The sequence below is a fragment of the Cervus elaphus genome, chromosome 6 (assembly GCF_910594005.1).
Source record: "Cervus elaphus chromosome 6, mCerEla1.1, whole genome shotgun sequence".
NCBI classification, from domain to species: Eukaryota; Metazoa; Chordata; class Mammalia; order Artiodactyla; family Cervidae; genus Cervus; species Cervus elaphus.
Genome location: NC_057820.1, coordinates 20,893,965 through 20,910,487, shown reverse-complemented (window position 1 = coordinate 20,910,487; position 16,523 = coordinate 20,893,965). Strand labels below are relative to the sequence as shown.

Sequence of the window (16,523 nt, the reverse complement as noted above, 5' to 3'; positions counted from 1 at the left end):
AACCATGTAAGCCTGCGCCCTAGCACTTCCTGCTTTGGCTTTCTTATCTATAAAATAGGATTACTAATGTTACCTACATTATGGGACTCCAGTTAGGATTAAATGAGAGAAGATTAGACACATAGTAAATACTCTTCAGAAGTTAGATCTTATCACTAATATTATTTTGCTACATGGTGACACTTTCTGTGAAGCGTGATTGAATAAATAGCAGATTATATTGGCAGATTATATTGCTAGACTTTGTTTAATCACCTCAAATACAAAACCATGTTAGTTGTATACCTTTGAGATATCATATTAAGCATACAAAGTTAGATAAAGATATGATGTCCAGCCTGAAAGGACTTCAAATACTATAATATAAAATAGAAAGTGCACAGAGAAAAATATTTTTTTTAAAATTTTGGTGACAAGCAGAGGATATTCCCAATATTAAAAGTATTTTTTAATATTGATGACAAGCAGAGGAAATTCCCCAAATGCTTCTACTTTCAGAGAGAAAATCTTTGAATATGAGAAAGGGGGTATTGTTGAAAGTTTGAGGAGAGAAGATATGAAAAAAAATCGGGAGTGTGGGAGAGAGGAAGAGCTTATCATAGACAATTATTAGGTAAGTGCTACATAGGTACAAAGGAGTTTATAGTCTTTGTGTGTGTGTGTGTGTGTCCAGTCATTCTAGTTCTCTTTTTCTCTAGCCAAAATCAGTCATTGCTATGTAAAAAAACTATAAAAGGAATGTTGGGTTGAAACCACATTGGAATTTTTTTCATGAGTGACAGGATGTGTGCAAGAAATTTGAAAATGTATGCAAGTGAACAATTATGATACTGCATGCACCATGGACTCTTAGCTGGATAAAGAGAGAACCGACTATATAAACAGGATAGTAAACAGTGATGAAACATGGTGGTTTAATGTATCAGCTGCTCAAAGATCTGAAAGGGCCGCCAGTATCTATGACCTAGAAAGATAGGAGGTAGAGGTCAGAGAGATGTATGTTTTCACAGAATATTTTAGAATCATGTAGTTAAAGCAAGTGTAGACATGGGTCTTCCCTGGTGGTCCAGTGGTTAAGACTTTGCCTTCCAATGCAGGGGATGCAGGTTCAATCCCTGGTTAGGGAGCTAAGTCTCACATGCCTCGCAGCCAAAAAACAAAAACATAGAACAAATACAATATTGTAACAAATTCAACAAAGACTTTTAAAATGTTCCATATGAAAAAAAAAAAACTAAAAGTAAAACACAGCATAGACACCCAGTGTAGAAAATTTAGAAAATATCATACTATATTCAGTATACACATTTGTGTAAGGGTGTTTCTGAAGTTATTACTTTTCATTGTGCATCACTGTATCAATGATATAAGATTTAATTATTGCAACTTTGTATCTAATAATGCAAGTTCTGCTGTTTATTTTTCCTCTTCAAAATTATCTTGGGTAATGCGAAGTGAAGTGAAAGTCGCTCAGTCATGTCCAACTCTTTCCGACCACATGGACTGTAGCCTGCCAGGCTCCTCTGTCCATGGAATTCTCCAGGCAAGAATTCTGGAGTGGGTAGCCGTTCCCTTCTCCAGGTGATCTTCCCAACACAGGGATTGAACCCAAGTCTCCCCACTGCAGGTGGATTCTTTACCATCTGAGACACCAGGGAAGCCCAAGAATACTGAGGTGGGTAGCCATTCCCTTCTCCAGGGGAACTTCCCAACCCAGGAATTAAACCGGAATCTCCCGCATTGTAGGCAGATTCTTTACCAGCTGAATGTTAGTCTTTATATTTAAGGTAAAATTTCAAAGAATCCAAAGTAACCCATTGGTATTTTGCTTAAAATTTTAATACATTTATTTTGTAATAATAAATTTCCTTCAGCAATGTAACCTCTTGTTTTTTATGTTAGTTTATGTTATTTTAGAAAAGTTTTTCATAAAAAATGTTTGGAGGAGAGTTATAATTTTTAAAAAGCAGAATGCAAATAAAGGTTGCATGTGAAATAGTCTAATAGGTTATTGCCAATGCAAAACCAAGCTATATTTTTTTAATTGGAGTATAATTGCTTTACAATATTGTGTTAGTTTTTGCTGTCTAGCTATTATTGTATTTTTGTATAGATATTTTGTATTGGTTTCAGTTAACTATCTCTGATTTTCTAAGTAAATTATCAGTTCATATACAAATAAAATAATTTTTCTTTTTTCCAGTACTTGGAGCTTCTACAATATATCCCAGCAGACCTCTCTAGTTTTAACTTGGCTATTTCTTGAGGCACATGTTTTGGGGTTTCCAGGTGGCACTAGTGGTGAAGAACCTACCTGTCAAAACAGGAGACATAAAGAGACTCGGGTTCCATCCCTGAGTCAGGAAGATCCCCTGGAAAAGTAAATGGCAATCCTCTCCAGTATGCTTGCTTGGAGAATCCCTCGGACAGAGGAGCCTGGCAGGCTGCAGTCCAGAGGACAGCAAAGAGTTGAACACTACTGAAGCGACTTAGCATGCATAATATATACTTTTCTGGGTTTTTTGTTGCTGTTGTTTTTTAATTAATTTTTACTGAGCTAGTGCTTTATAATGTTGTGTTAATTTCTACTGTACAGTGAAGTGAGTCAACTAAACATACATTCACCCCTTCTTTTGTAGACTTCCTTTCCATTTAGGTAGGTCACCACAAAGCACTGACGTTACTTTCATTCACTAAAATTTCCAGAACATTTTGGAAACTACAGTGAAATCAGGCATTGCTAAGTTACTCTTAACCTCATTGGTGATGCAAAAAAGAACCTTTTTAAAATGTGGATATTTTTATAATCTAGAATAGTAAAAATAGTAAAGTCAATAATTCCCCTCAGAAATAAAATCTCTAGTTGTCAAAAAATAAGCAAAATTCTTAGGTTCTATATGACAAATACTTAAATTGCAAAATAATAGCTACCATTCCCCACTTTGTCCTTTATCCATGGCCCTTTGCAATGATACTTTGCAACTGCTCCCATCAAGAGAAGTCACTCTGCCTGCCTCTTGACACTGAAATGCTTTGTGACCTGCTTTGGGCAACATGTGGTGATGGTGGTCTAGTCACTCAATCGTGTCCAACTCTTCTGACCCCGTGGACTGTAGCCCACAAGGTTCCTCTGTCCATGGGATTTCCCAGGCAAGAATACTGGAGTGGGTTGCCATTTCCTTCTCCAAGGGATCTTCCCAACCCAGGGATCGAACCATGGTCTCCTGCATTGCAGGCAGATTCTTTACCACTGAGCCATCAGGAATTCCCCTGGGCAACAGAATGTGGAAGTAAAAGCTTGCTGGTTCTTAGAATAAGCTTTTAACAGGAAAGACAAAGAACCATCTTCCTCATAACCCTGAGAACTGTGTGAACAGTGAAAAGATATATCCAACTGCAAATGAATAAGAAGATATAGAATTTTGAAATAATTATCAGCATAAAAATCAGAAAACAATTTGTATCAGAGAAATTTATAACAGAAATTTTTAGATGTTAGAAAACAATTGTTTGTCAAAACTTAGACTTCATTTAGCAAAATCATTTCTCTTCCAAACCAAAATGATTCCCTAAAGCTAATGATTCATAAAAGCATTCCAGGACCTTAAAATTCTAAGAAATAAAAATTCTTTTTTCATTTGTCTTTATCAGGGGGCATGCTGACAGTCTCAGGAGGGAATTACCAGAACTTAGCTTGTCGGACAGCTTTCATACCCTGAAATGGATGGTTCAGTTTTTATGCAGCAGCATACTGCTTAGTATGCTTTTTTACAAGTGACTTTGGCTTCACTGTTGAAAAAGTCCCATTTCAATGTATCAGGTTTATGTCTCCTCATTAGTGTTTGGCAAGAAAAATCAGGCAACATATGTACTCAGCCCATAACAACTTTATGAATTTGTATTTTAATCCACTTCTGGGAAAAAGACAAGCAGCCAAGGATCCAAATGATATATTAATGGTCTAAATTGTGCTTTAATTCATCTTCTCCCAACACATGAGAAGTAATGAGGACCTAACTCAGCATTCCATAAGTTTTTTGGTTCACACTTGAGGTCACAGACCATCTCAGTAAAATCTCAGTTTCCAATACTTTTTGATATCTGAGCTCTCACTTCAATATAAAGAATGCTTGTGTCTTGATATTTATCAATAGCGTCTTCTTATATTTTTCCTTGCTACCATTTTTGTTACTTAAAAATTCATGTCTTTTGCTTCCTTGCTTGCTCAGACATTCAGTCATGTCTGACTCTTTGCGACACATAGTCTATAACCCGCCAGGCTTCTCTGTACATGGGATTCTCTCAGCAAGAATACTGAAGTGGGTGGCCATTTCCTTCTCCAGGGGATCTTTCCAACCCAGGGGTTGAAGCTGCATCTATTACATCTCCTGCATTGGCAGGGAGATTCTTTACCAGTAATACCATCCTTTTGCTTAGGTTGCAAATAAATTTAAAACTTTGGACTTTGCCAACAAAGGTACATCAAGTCAAAGCTATGGTTTTTCCAGTAGTCATGTACAGATGTGAGTTGGACTATAAAGCTGAGTGCTGAAGAATTGATGCTCTTAAATTGTGGTGTTGGAGAAGACTCTTAAGAGTCCCTTGGGTTGCAAGGAGATCCAACCAGTCCATCCTAGAGGAAATCAGTCCTGAATACTCATTGGAAGGACTGATTCTGGAGCTGAAACTCCAATACATTGGCCACCTGATGTGAAGAACTGACTCACTGGAAAAGACCCTGATGCTGGGAAAGATTGAAGACGGGAGGAGAAGGAGACGACAGAGGATGAGATGGTTGGATGGTATCACCGACTCAATATACATGAGGTTGAGTGGGCTCCAGGAATTGGTGATGAACAGGGAAGCCTGGGGTGCTACAGTCCATGGGGTCGCAAAGAGTTGGACACGACTGAATGACTGAACTGAAGTGAACTGAGTCATGGATTCAAATGAATATCATTTGATTTCCTGAAATATTTGTATTGGTTATAACTTGACTTATTCTAGAAAGGATTAAAGGGTCATATCTAAGGACAATGAACATTTTGGAAATGTTTCTTTTATAAACATAACATCATCATTTAGAAGAGCTCTTCAGTATATGAAGTATAGTTTTCATGTGTCTTTTGGGAAATTAACTGTGATTAAAAAGTTATTAGAGTGAATAAAACCATATACTCTGTGATTCCAGTTATATGAAAAAATTCAGAAAAGGCAAGTCTATAGAGATACAGAGTAGATTAGTGGTTGCCTGGGACCTGGGGATGGGAACAGGGATGAATGCAAATGGGCACAGGGGATCTTTTCTGGGTGATGAAAATTTTCTAAAGCTAGATTATGTTACACTGCTATACAAATATACTAAAAACCATTGAATTTTACACTTAAAACTTTGGTATGAATTTTATGTTATATAAACTATACCTCAATAAAGTTATTATATTCTTTAAAAGAAAAAGGCTAGTAGAGAAATTTAAAACAATTATTTACAACATTTTCTAATTCCTATTGAAACAGTCAGTTCAGTTCAGTCACTCAGTCATGTCTGACTCTGCGACCCCATGGACTGCAGCAGGCCAGGCTTCCCTGTCTATCACCAATTCCCAGAGCCTACTCAAACTCATGTCCATCAAATTGGTGATACCATCCAACCATTTTATCCTCTGTTGTCCCCTTCTCCTCCTGCCTTCAATCTTTCCCATATTAGTCTTTTCAAATAAGTCTTTTCTTTGCATCAGGTAGCCAAAGTATTGGAGTTTCAGCTTCAGAATCAGTCCTTCCAGTTAATATTCAGGACTGATTTCCTTTAGGATAGGCTGATTGGATCTCCTTGCAGTCCAAGGGACTCTCAAGAGTCTTTTCCAACATCAGAGTTCAAAAGCATCAGTTCTTCGGAGCTCAGCTTTCTTTATAGTCCAACTCTCACATTCATACATGACTACTGGAAAAACCTTGGCTTTGACCAGACAGACCTTCATTGGCAAAGTAATGTCTCTGCTTTTTAATATGCTGTCTAGGTTGGTCATAGCTTTTCTACCAAGGAGCAAGCAACTTTAAATTTCATGGCTGCAGTCACCATCTGCAGTGATTTTGGAGCCCAAGAAGATAAAGTCTGTCACTGTTTCCATTGTTTCCCCATCTATTTGCCATGAAGTGATGGAACCAGATGCCATGATCTTAGTTTTCTGAATGTTGAGTTTTAAGCCAACTTTTTCACTCTCCTCTTTCACTTTCATCAGGAGGCTCTTTAGTTCTTCTCTTTCTGCCATAAGGATGGTGTCATCTGCATATCTGAGGTTATTGATATTTCTCCCAGCAATCTTGATTCCACCTTGTGCTTCATCCAGCCTGGCATTTCGCATGATGTACTCTGCATATAAGCTAAATAAGCAGAGTGACAATATACAGCCTTAACATACTCCCTTCCCGATTTGGAACCAGTCTGTTGTTTCATGTCCAGTTCTAACAGATGCTTCTTGACCTGCATACAGATTTCTCAGGAGGCAGGTCAGGTGGTCTGGTATTCCCATCTCTTTCAGAATTTTCCACAGTTTGTTGTAATCCACACAGTCAAAGCTTTGACATAGTCAATAAAGCAGAAGTAGATGTTTTTCTGAAACTCTCTTGCTTTTTTGATGATCCAACAGATGTTGGCAATTTGATCTCTAATTCCTCTGCCTTTTCTAAATCCAGCTTGAACAGCTGGAATTTCATGGTTCACATACTGTTGAAGCCTGGCTTGGAGAATTTTGAGCATTACTTTGCTAGCATGTGAGATGAGTGCAATTGTGCAGTAGTTTGAAGATTCTTTGGCATTGCCTTTCTTTGGGATTGGAATGAAAACTGACCTTTTCCAGTCTTGTGACCACTGCTGAATTTTCCAAATTTGCTGGCATAGTGAGTGCAGCACTTTCACAGCATCACCTTTTAGGATTTGAAATAGTTCAACTGGAATTCCATCACCTCCACTAGCTTTGTTCATAGTGATGCTTCCTAAGGCCCACTTGACTTTGCATTCCAGGATGTCTGTCTCTAGCTGAGTGATCATACCGTCATGGTTATCTGGGTCATGAAGGTCTTTTTTGTATAGTTCTTCTGTGTATGCTTGCCACCTCTTCTTAATATCTTCTGCTTCTGTTAGGTCCATACCATTTCTGTCGTTTATTGTGCCCATCTTTGCATGAAATGTTCCTTTCGTATCTCTAATTTTCTTGAGGCGATCTCTAGTCTTTCCATTCTATTGTTTTCCTCTATCTCTTTGCATTGATCACTGAGAAAGTCTTTCATATCTCTCCTTGCTATTCTTTGGAATTCTGCATTCAGATGGGTATATCTTCCCTTTTCTCCTTTGCCTTTAGCTTCTCTTCTTTTCTCAGCTATTTGTAAGGCCTCCTCAGACAGCCATTTTTCCTTCTTGCATTTCTTTTTTTTTGAGTCACTCAGTCGTGTCCAACTATTGTGACCCCATGCACTGTAGCCCACCAGGCTCTTCTGTCCATGGGATTACCCAGGCATGAACTTCCGTCCATAGTTCTTTAGGCAATCTGTCTATCAGATCTAATCCTTTGAATATATTCTATATTTTATCTTGAATCTATTTTATACATTGAAACAGTAGAGGACTCCAAATAAGAAAACTTTCAATTACTAAAACTTGTCACACTCAGGCCGAAATAAACCTGATTCTTCAAAGGGGTTCCTATTATACACATCTGGATGCCAAAATCATGACTTTATTGTTAATTAGATCCATCCTGTTTAATAACTGGAAAGATTGTTTAAAGTTTAACTTCAAAATACATTCAAAGTTCTGAGAATGAATAAACTTAACAAATGAATTGAACTGCAACCTAGACATAATTATATGCACCTATGTAATGGAATTCTGATATAATTATTGTATTTCCTTATCCAAAAGGAATTGACAAAACTGTTAACATATTATAACTACAATAGTGATAGTAATGCAAAAATTTTTAAACCAATATGTAATATTAATATTTTCTGAGTTTTTGCTAAATTCAAGTCATTGTTGTGTGCTTAGCAAAAACAGTCTTATTTAATTCACGCAGCAACCCTAAGAGGCAGGTATTATGACCATTTTGTAATGGAGGGAACTAAATCTTAAAAATGATAACTAACTTACCAGTGTCACAGAGTAAATAGATGGCAGGGCCAGCATTTGAATCCAGGTTTTATGTGTCTATGCACAGTGGTTGGAAGCATGGGATTCATGGAAGTAAATGTGTAAGGGTATGTGCCCCACTGTAGCTGAATGCCCTTAGGGAGATTCCTCAAATTCTCAGTTCTTTGAGGTCCTACATTTATAAAATGAGGATATTAATGCTATCTAACCCCAAATCACTGCAGATGGTGACTGCAACCATGAAATTAAAAGACACTTACCCCTTAGAAGGAAAGTTATGACCAACCTAGATAGCATATTAAAAAGTAGAGACATTACTTTGCCAACAGAGTCCCGTCTAGTCAAGGCTATGGCTTTTCCAGTGGTCATGTATGGATGTGAGAGTTGGACTGTGACGAAAGCTGAGCACCGAAAAATTGATGCTTTTGAACTATGGTGTTGGAGAAGACTCTTGAGAGTCCCTTGGACTGCAAGGAAATCCAACCAGTCCATCCTAAAGGAGATCAGTCCTGGGCATTCATTGGAAGGACTGATGTTGAAGCTGAAACTCCAATACTTTGGCTACCTCATGCGAAGAGTTGACTCATTGGAAAAGACCCTGATGCTAGGAGGGATTGGGGGCAGGAGTAGAAGGGGACGACAGAAGATGAGATGGCTTTATGGCATCACTGACTCGATAGGCATGAGTTTGAGTAAACTCCGGGAGTTTGTGACGGACAGGAAGGCCTGGCGTGCTGCGATTCATGGGATTGCAAAGAGTTGGACACGACTGAGTGACTGAGCTGAACTGAACCTTTATGTATATATGTACATATATATACACACGCATATATGTGTGTGTGTGTGTTTTAGAGAATTAAATACAATGATAAATATGAAGCTAATATTTTGCTCAGAACATAGTGTTTTATTAATAAATTATAGTAGTATTAATGGTAGGGGTAATTAGTCTTGACTTTGGAGGAATATACATTTTGCAAATGAATGCATTAAATTAATTAATCAAGAGTATTAGTTAACTTTATTGTAATTCTCTAATTCCTCTCACCTCTTCTGTTTCACTATTTTTTTCTGTTATCCTACTCTATACTTTTAAATGATATGTTTTGAAAGCTAAATGTCATTTCCTGACTATTACCAATTACTGTAACTCAATAATTTTGGCTTCCCTGATAGCTTAGTTGGTAAAGAATCTGCCTGCAATGCAGGAGACCCTGGTTCGACCCCTGGGTTGGGAAGATCCCCTGGAGAAGGGATAGGCTACCCACCTCAGTTTTCTTGCCTGGAGGATTCCATGGACTGTATAGTCCATATGGTGGCAAAGAGTGGGACATGACTGAGTGACTTTCACTTTCAATAGTTCTAATCAGAGTTTTAAAATAATCCATAAAGCATGCTATTCATTTGGAAGATTTTTCATTTCATTGATTTTTTTATTTTACTAAAAAGTTTTTAAAATATACTTTTACACATGTGTACCCATACTTGGAAAGACATGAATAAAGAAATTTTTGTTTTCTCTGTACAGATTTTTGTGAAAACAGCTTCTTGCAATTATTTTTCTAGGTTTGAAATCATAGAAAGTTTAATTTAACATTTAGCTTTTCTTGAAGATAAAAAAATCATAGATACAATGATTACAAGAATTTCTATTGGGAAAGAAAACCATATTTGCATGTTGCTTACAAATTGGTCAAACAGGGCTAAAGGTATGGGTCTGACAACACCTAAATGTGAACTTAGAAGTTTCATGCAATACAAAAGGAAAAGGTTATCCTGTTACTCTGTAAAGTAGAAAGACAAACAGGAAGAAGAGAGAGGTTGCAAGAAGGCTTAACTACAATATCATATTAGCTTCAGGTGTACCACATAGTAATTCAATATTTTTATGTATTATACTCCATACAAAGATATAACATGACATTGACTATGTTCCCTTTGCTGTACATTACATCCTTGTCATTTATTTATTTTATACCTAGGGACGTATACTTCCTAATCCTCTCCATCTATTTTGTCCCCTCTAGTAACCACTAGTTAATTCTCTGTATCTGTGAGTCTGTTTCTGGTTTTTGTTGTATTTGTTTAGTTTTTAGATTTCACATATAAGTGAAAACGTACAGAATCAATCAAATATACTTCAATAAAAAAGAAAAAGAAAAAAGAAAGAGGAGGCTTAACTAGTTAAATGCTTAGGTCCAAGCAGAATTTTGGATTCTTGTTTATTTTGTTATGGTTTGTTTTGTTTTATTTTGGGGAGTGTTCAGTTTGGTTTGGTGTAGAGACTTGCTGGATTTTGCAGGAACCTGACTAAGGGCACAGGACTTATGAATATAGAGAGGCATTAAGAGTTTGAACAATCCACCCAAAGACACGCAGTGAACATGGAGGGAATCACACTTACACTTACACCCAGTTTGACCTTTCTTGCAGCTATCTGGTTTCAAAAAAACCCAAAATCTCAGGACTCACAAAAATCACAGAGCAAGCTCTTAATTCTCAAAGGCTGGAGAAGTAAGATTTTAGATTTCTATGTACAGAGGGCCTTTTTAAAAAACTTTTTATCTTGTATTGGGGTATAGCCAATTAAAAGCTTCCTTGGTGGTTCAGATGGTAGAGAATCTGCCTGCAATATGGGAGACCTGGGTTTGATCTCTGGGTTGGGAAGATCTCCTGGAGGAGAACATGGCAACCCACTCCAGCATTCTTGCCTGGAGAATCCCATGGACAGAGGAACCTGGTGGGCTACAGTCCATGGGGTCGCAAAGAGTCGGACACGACTGAGCAACTAAGCACAGCAAATAGCCAATTAAAATGCTGAAAAAGTTTCAGATGAACAGTGTAGGGACTCAGCCACACACATACATGTATCCTTTCCTGCCCAAACTCCCCTCCCATTCAGCTGCCATGTAACTTTCAGCAGAGTTCCCTGTGCTATACAGTAGGTCCTTGTGGGTTATCCATTTTAAATATAGCAGTGTATACATATCCACCTCAAATTCCCTAACTATCCATTCCCCTCATCCTTCCCCCTGACAACCATGGTGTGTTACCTAAGTCTGTGAGTCTCTTTCTGTTTTGTAAGTAAGTTTATTTGTAGCATTTCTCTTTAGATTCCACATATAAGGGATGTCACATAATATTTCTCCTCTGGATAGAGAGCTTTAATGAACATATAATATGTGTATATATTATATACATATAATATATGTATATTATATATATATGTATATATATATAACAAAATGATACATATTTTGCTTATTGTTGCTCCTGTCCAACTAAGTCAGATTTAGTTGCTTAGTCATGTCCGACTCTTTGTGACCCCATGGACTTAGCCCACCAGGCTCCTCTGTCCATGTGGATTCTCCAGGCAAGAATATTGGAGTGGGTTGCCATGCCCTCCTCCAGGGTATCCTCCCAACCCAGGGATCAAACCCAGGTCTCCTGTATTGCAGGCATTTTAGAAAATTAGTCACTTTACCCATAAGAACATTAAAGACTAAAGATGTTTAGGTACTTGACTCAGTTAAAAACTAAACAATCAAGCTTATATTTTAATACTTTACAATCTTTATTCTATAATATTTATGTTTTTATTCCCTTTGATCTAGAACTTAATAATAAATATAAATTTACTACAGTGCTCATTTGTGTCCCACTCTTATAACCTACTAAGCTCTGTCTCTGGGATTTCCCAAGCAAGAATACTGGAGTGAGTTGCCATTTCCTCCTAAACTCAGGCATTAATGCATGTTGCAAGTTAGTTTTTAGATTTTATCCAGAACTCTTATTTGTTTTCAGCAGAAAAGTCAGTAACAACATCTGCTATGCTATTCTGCTGGAAAAATATCTGGTCCATCTCTTATTTTATTTGCTTGAACTCCAAAATCACTGCGGACAATGACTGCAGGCGTGAAATTAAAAGACGCTTGCTCCTTGGAAGAAAAGTTATGACCAACCTAGACAGCATACTAAAAAGCAGAGACATCACTTTGCCAACAAAGGTCCACACACTCAAAGCTATGGTTTTTCCAGTAGTCATGTATGGATATGAGAGTTGGACTATAAAGAAGGCTGAGTGCTGAAGAATTGATGCTCTCGAACTGTGGTGCTGGAGAAGACTCTTGAGAACCCCTTGGACAGCAAGGAATCAAACCAGTCTATCCTAAAGGAAATCAGTCCTGAATATTCATTGGAAGGATTGATGCTGAAGCTGAAGCTCCAATACTTTGACCACCTGATGTGAAGAACTGACTCATTTGAAAAGACCCTAATGCTGGGAAAGATTGAGGGCAGGAAGAGAAGTGGGCAACAGAGGACGAGATGATTGAATGGCATCACCAAATCAATGGAAACGAGCTTGGGCAAACTCTGGGAGACAGTGAAGGACAGGGAAGCCTGGCGTGCTGCAGTCCATGGGTTACAAAGAGTCGGACACAACTTAGCAACTGAATAACAACAGAATCTCTCGTTTTGAAAGACAGAGACAAAAACAGAGACAGAGAAACAGAAGAGCTTTTTGTTGTTGTTATTGTTAATAGAGTTCCATTTTGAAAGTAGAGGACTTATTCTGGGCCTTTTTTCCATCTCCATGTCCCTGCATGACTTGCTAACATCAGGAGCAGCCATAATGGAATAAAGATTATAAGTACCTTTCAAACAGCATATGAAATATTAATAGCCCATGGCCTCAGTTACGTTGGGATAGCAACACTAGTTATTGCTTTAGTAGCGTGAGAGTTTCAGGAAGTCTCTTTGAGTTACTAACCATTTGGATTTTGTGTTCTTTACACTAAAAGCTAAGTGACTAAAAGCATGGAGAAATCTATATAAATTTAACTGGGAGTTATGAGGGGTAATGAGATGGACTAAGGATTGAGTCTATCTAAATTTGACCACAGGAATAGTAATGAATGTTTGTTCATCCAGTCATTTCTGAGGGAAACATCACTAATCCAGCACAATATTCCCTCCTCTCGTGCTAAGAAAGGGCCTCAGCATACTTAGCACAGTATTCCCAGCACCCAATGCCATGCCAGAATAGGCTGGAAGACAAAACATCAGCAGAGTAACAAATAATTGTAAATTATATCTCTGTTCTTCCATTTTTAAGTTGGCATGTTGTTAACACCATATTTTCATAAGTGTAGCAGGGAAAAGAATTATTTCAATTTTCTAACTTCACCCTTTTGGAAACTCTGCTATCTAAGGTAACCCCTGTAAGTGCTCCCTATAATTGACTCTACAAAGACCCAACAAGTAACCGTCCAGTAATTGCTCAAGAGGAAAAGGAAGTCTTGTTTACAGATTCCTCCAAATATAGAACTTCGCCATGAAACTCTACACTTTGATCTAGATTTGGAAATGAATACATTATGAGCTTTTCCAATTACATTTAGAGCTTTGTTTTTTTTTTTCCCCTCCGCACTCCCCACCCCCACCATAGAACTTGAGATCCATGTGTTTTGGCTTGACAGAAAGAAGACTACACTTCTTCCATTTCCATTATCTTGTTCCCACTTTATGGCCTTTCTATCAACTGTTACCTTTAATTTATAGGCTTCTATTCTAGATCTCTGCATGGCTTACCTCTTCTCAGCCTTCAAGTCTTGGCATAAAGGTCTTCTCAAGGTCTTTTCTAATCCCTCTACCTAAAGTAGCCTTTACCACCATGAACCTGTCTAGCCAATCATCTTTATTTTCTTTATGACACTTATCCCTCACTATAAGTGTTGTTTTCTTTTAATGTCTATTGGCTACTTCTGCTTACCTCAACATAAGTCCCAAGAGATCAGGACCTTTACTGTCTTGTTTATCACTGTATCCTTGGCACATTCAACAATGTCTAACATGTTGTAGCCCCTCAATGATATTTGTGAAGGGATTAATGTAAAGGAGAAATATGTAATTTCTGTAAGTTTTGACCTATGGAATTAATTTTGTAAAGAGGTTTCAATTTTTGACTGTTATGATAACAAAGAAGAGAGACCCCATTTCTATTTTTGTAACAGAAAATATGTAGGTGTTCAAATGAAAAAAGAATGCAATGATTCTTTTCTTCTAATCAGAAGGATAGACACATGAACCTGGGTTTTAATCTGAGTTTTTCAACCTACTAGCTGTATAAGGAACTCATCTTCTTTGTTTCTCAGTTTTTAAATGTACAAAATGATGACAAAGAAAAGACAGTAGGATTGGAAAAAGACATTACAAACACTGAAAATAATGTCTGTCATTAGGAATAAGCTAATGTATTAAATAAATTAATTATAAACACTGAAAATAATGTATTACCAACACTTAAAATAATGTCTGTCCTTAGGAATACTTCTATGAGTTATTTGTTGATATTGTTATATACAATTACTGTAAGTTAATTAGTGTTAGTTGCTCAGTCGTGTCCAACTCTTTGCAATCCTATGGACTGTAGCCTGCCAAGCTCCTCTGTCTGTGAAATCTCCAGGCAAGAATACTGGAGTGGGTAGCCATGCCCTTCTCCATGGGATCTTCCCAACCCAGGGGTCAAACCTGGCTCTCCCCCACTGCAGGCAGATTCTCTACTGTCTGAGCCACAAGGGAAGCCCTGAATTGCTGTAAATGAACATTATATGCATATTCAGTTAACTTTTCATGAGTTTCTTCATTGTCAGGAGAAAGTAATAATACCTACCTTATAGGCTCTTAGTAAGGACGAAATGTAAAGCCCTAAGAATAAGCTATAACACATGCATCATTCAATAACTGTAGATTTTATTATCAGGTAAAATTTACTCAAATGACTTTCATTCACTTACTGTCTCTCCATTCTCTGTTTTTCTGTGTTACTAGTCCGTGATCTTTATTCGTGACAAAAATTCTCATGGGCAGGAGGTGTCAGGATACATTGACTATGCCCACAGGCTGAAGACTGAAGATTTTGAAGTCTACTTTAGTGGAAAAAAAAGACTTCTTCCAAGACCCACAGATATGAGGTAAAGTGCAACACATTGCTCACACCTTCAAGAGTAAAGATAAAGGTTATTTGTTTTATTTTCTGGAACTCCAATGTATATATAATAGGAGTGGTTGAAATAAAAAAGTAAGTAAATTTTAAACTGGGGACTGAACATAGATGTGTTTATTCCATTAACAGGCCAATGAAGGGAACTCTTCAGAGATGAGATAAGCGAATTCTCAGTGACATTTCTTTTAAATGATAAGTAGAACCTAAAAATTGGTAACCTCACAAGGCTCTTACACCACTTGGGACTTTGCCTGTCTAGAAGTCTCAAGAGCAGTCCAGGGAATACATTTTCCTCTCACTTTTTTTTTTTTTTGGTCACCAACCAAAGTCCAGGCCTCTGAGTAGCTCAGACTCCCTTATTTTCACCACTGGCCTATTTGGAGATTTCTTCTACTCATGGTTGTTTTTACTAACCCCTACCCTTTCCTCCGATGCCCTCATCCCATAACATAGGATCTACTCAACAAAGTCAATCCACATGCAGATCCTTACCCTTCTCCCACCTTCTGAGTAGCTCTCAAGCTCAACTTTTATTATACACCTCTCACTCATGCTAGAACACAATAGTTGTAGCAGCATTCTGCTTTATCTCTTCACTGCTGTATCCAGATTATGTTTTGACACTTGTAACAACACTCTTCCTCTGACATCTCTGCCATCTGGTGTCCATCCTTCTTGCTGTCATCTAGAGTTCCTAACCCATCACCATTTCACAGACATACTCCTTTCCCTATCCAACCTAGATGCAGAGCAAAATCATTTAATTTACCTCTTACAATAATCCCTGCTGCCCATGACTTTTCTGGGCCTTGATTGTATCTATCCTGCTAACCCTCAGGTTGATTGAGCCAGTCATCCTCTTGTCTTCAAGATCCCTGGGTAATGTTGAAGGAAATTTTGGGTTATTTCGAAAAGGTGTGGATGGCTGCTACCAATAATTTATGGTCTCCAAAGTCAGCCAGGCCCTCAGCCATCCATCTATATGTTTTTTCTCAGTTCTTAATTTCACCATTCTCCCCAATGCCCCCAAATAGTCTGAAGCTTCATCACTTTCTCAAAACCATTGTTCTCAACTCTGACCTTGACTCCTCTCCATATATGATTTGCCTCACATTTCACAGAGAACACGGGGTCTAAACATAGAAACCACTGCCCAATCTGGCTCTCTCTCAACCCAAATCAGCTTCCTCATTAGCAGGTGCCCCCCTCAGAATATTCTTCTGATTATTCCCAGTCACAGTTCCATTCTGGCAGCTACTGGCTCCTGGGCCCACCATCTACATGCAAAACATGTCCATCCCTAACTCTCAGAACACCGTCATGCCGTCTTTCCCTCAGCCAACCTCTCAGAGGTTCAGTCTGCTGCAAACT

The 16,523-nt window shown here is 37.9% G+C and overlaps 1 protein-coding gene across 1 annotated transcript in view; it reads left to right on the top strand.

Annotated features, from left to right (window-relative positions):
- Window positions 1-16,523, top strand: part of CFAP299 (cilia and flagella associated protein 299) — a 649,220-nt gene that overhangs the window by 534,457 nt on the left and 98,240 nt on the right. The window contains exon 4 of the mRNA XM_043906382.1: window positions 14,978-15,120. Within this exon, the coding sequence (XP_043762317.1) occupies window positions 14,978-15,120 (143 nt within the window). The remainder of the gene's footprint in view (window positions 1-14,977; window positions 15,121-16,523) is intronic.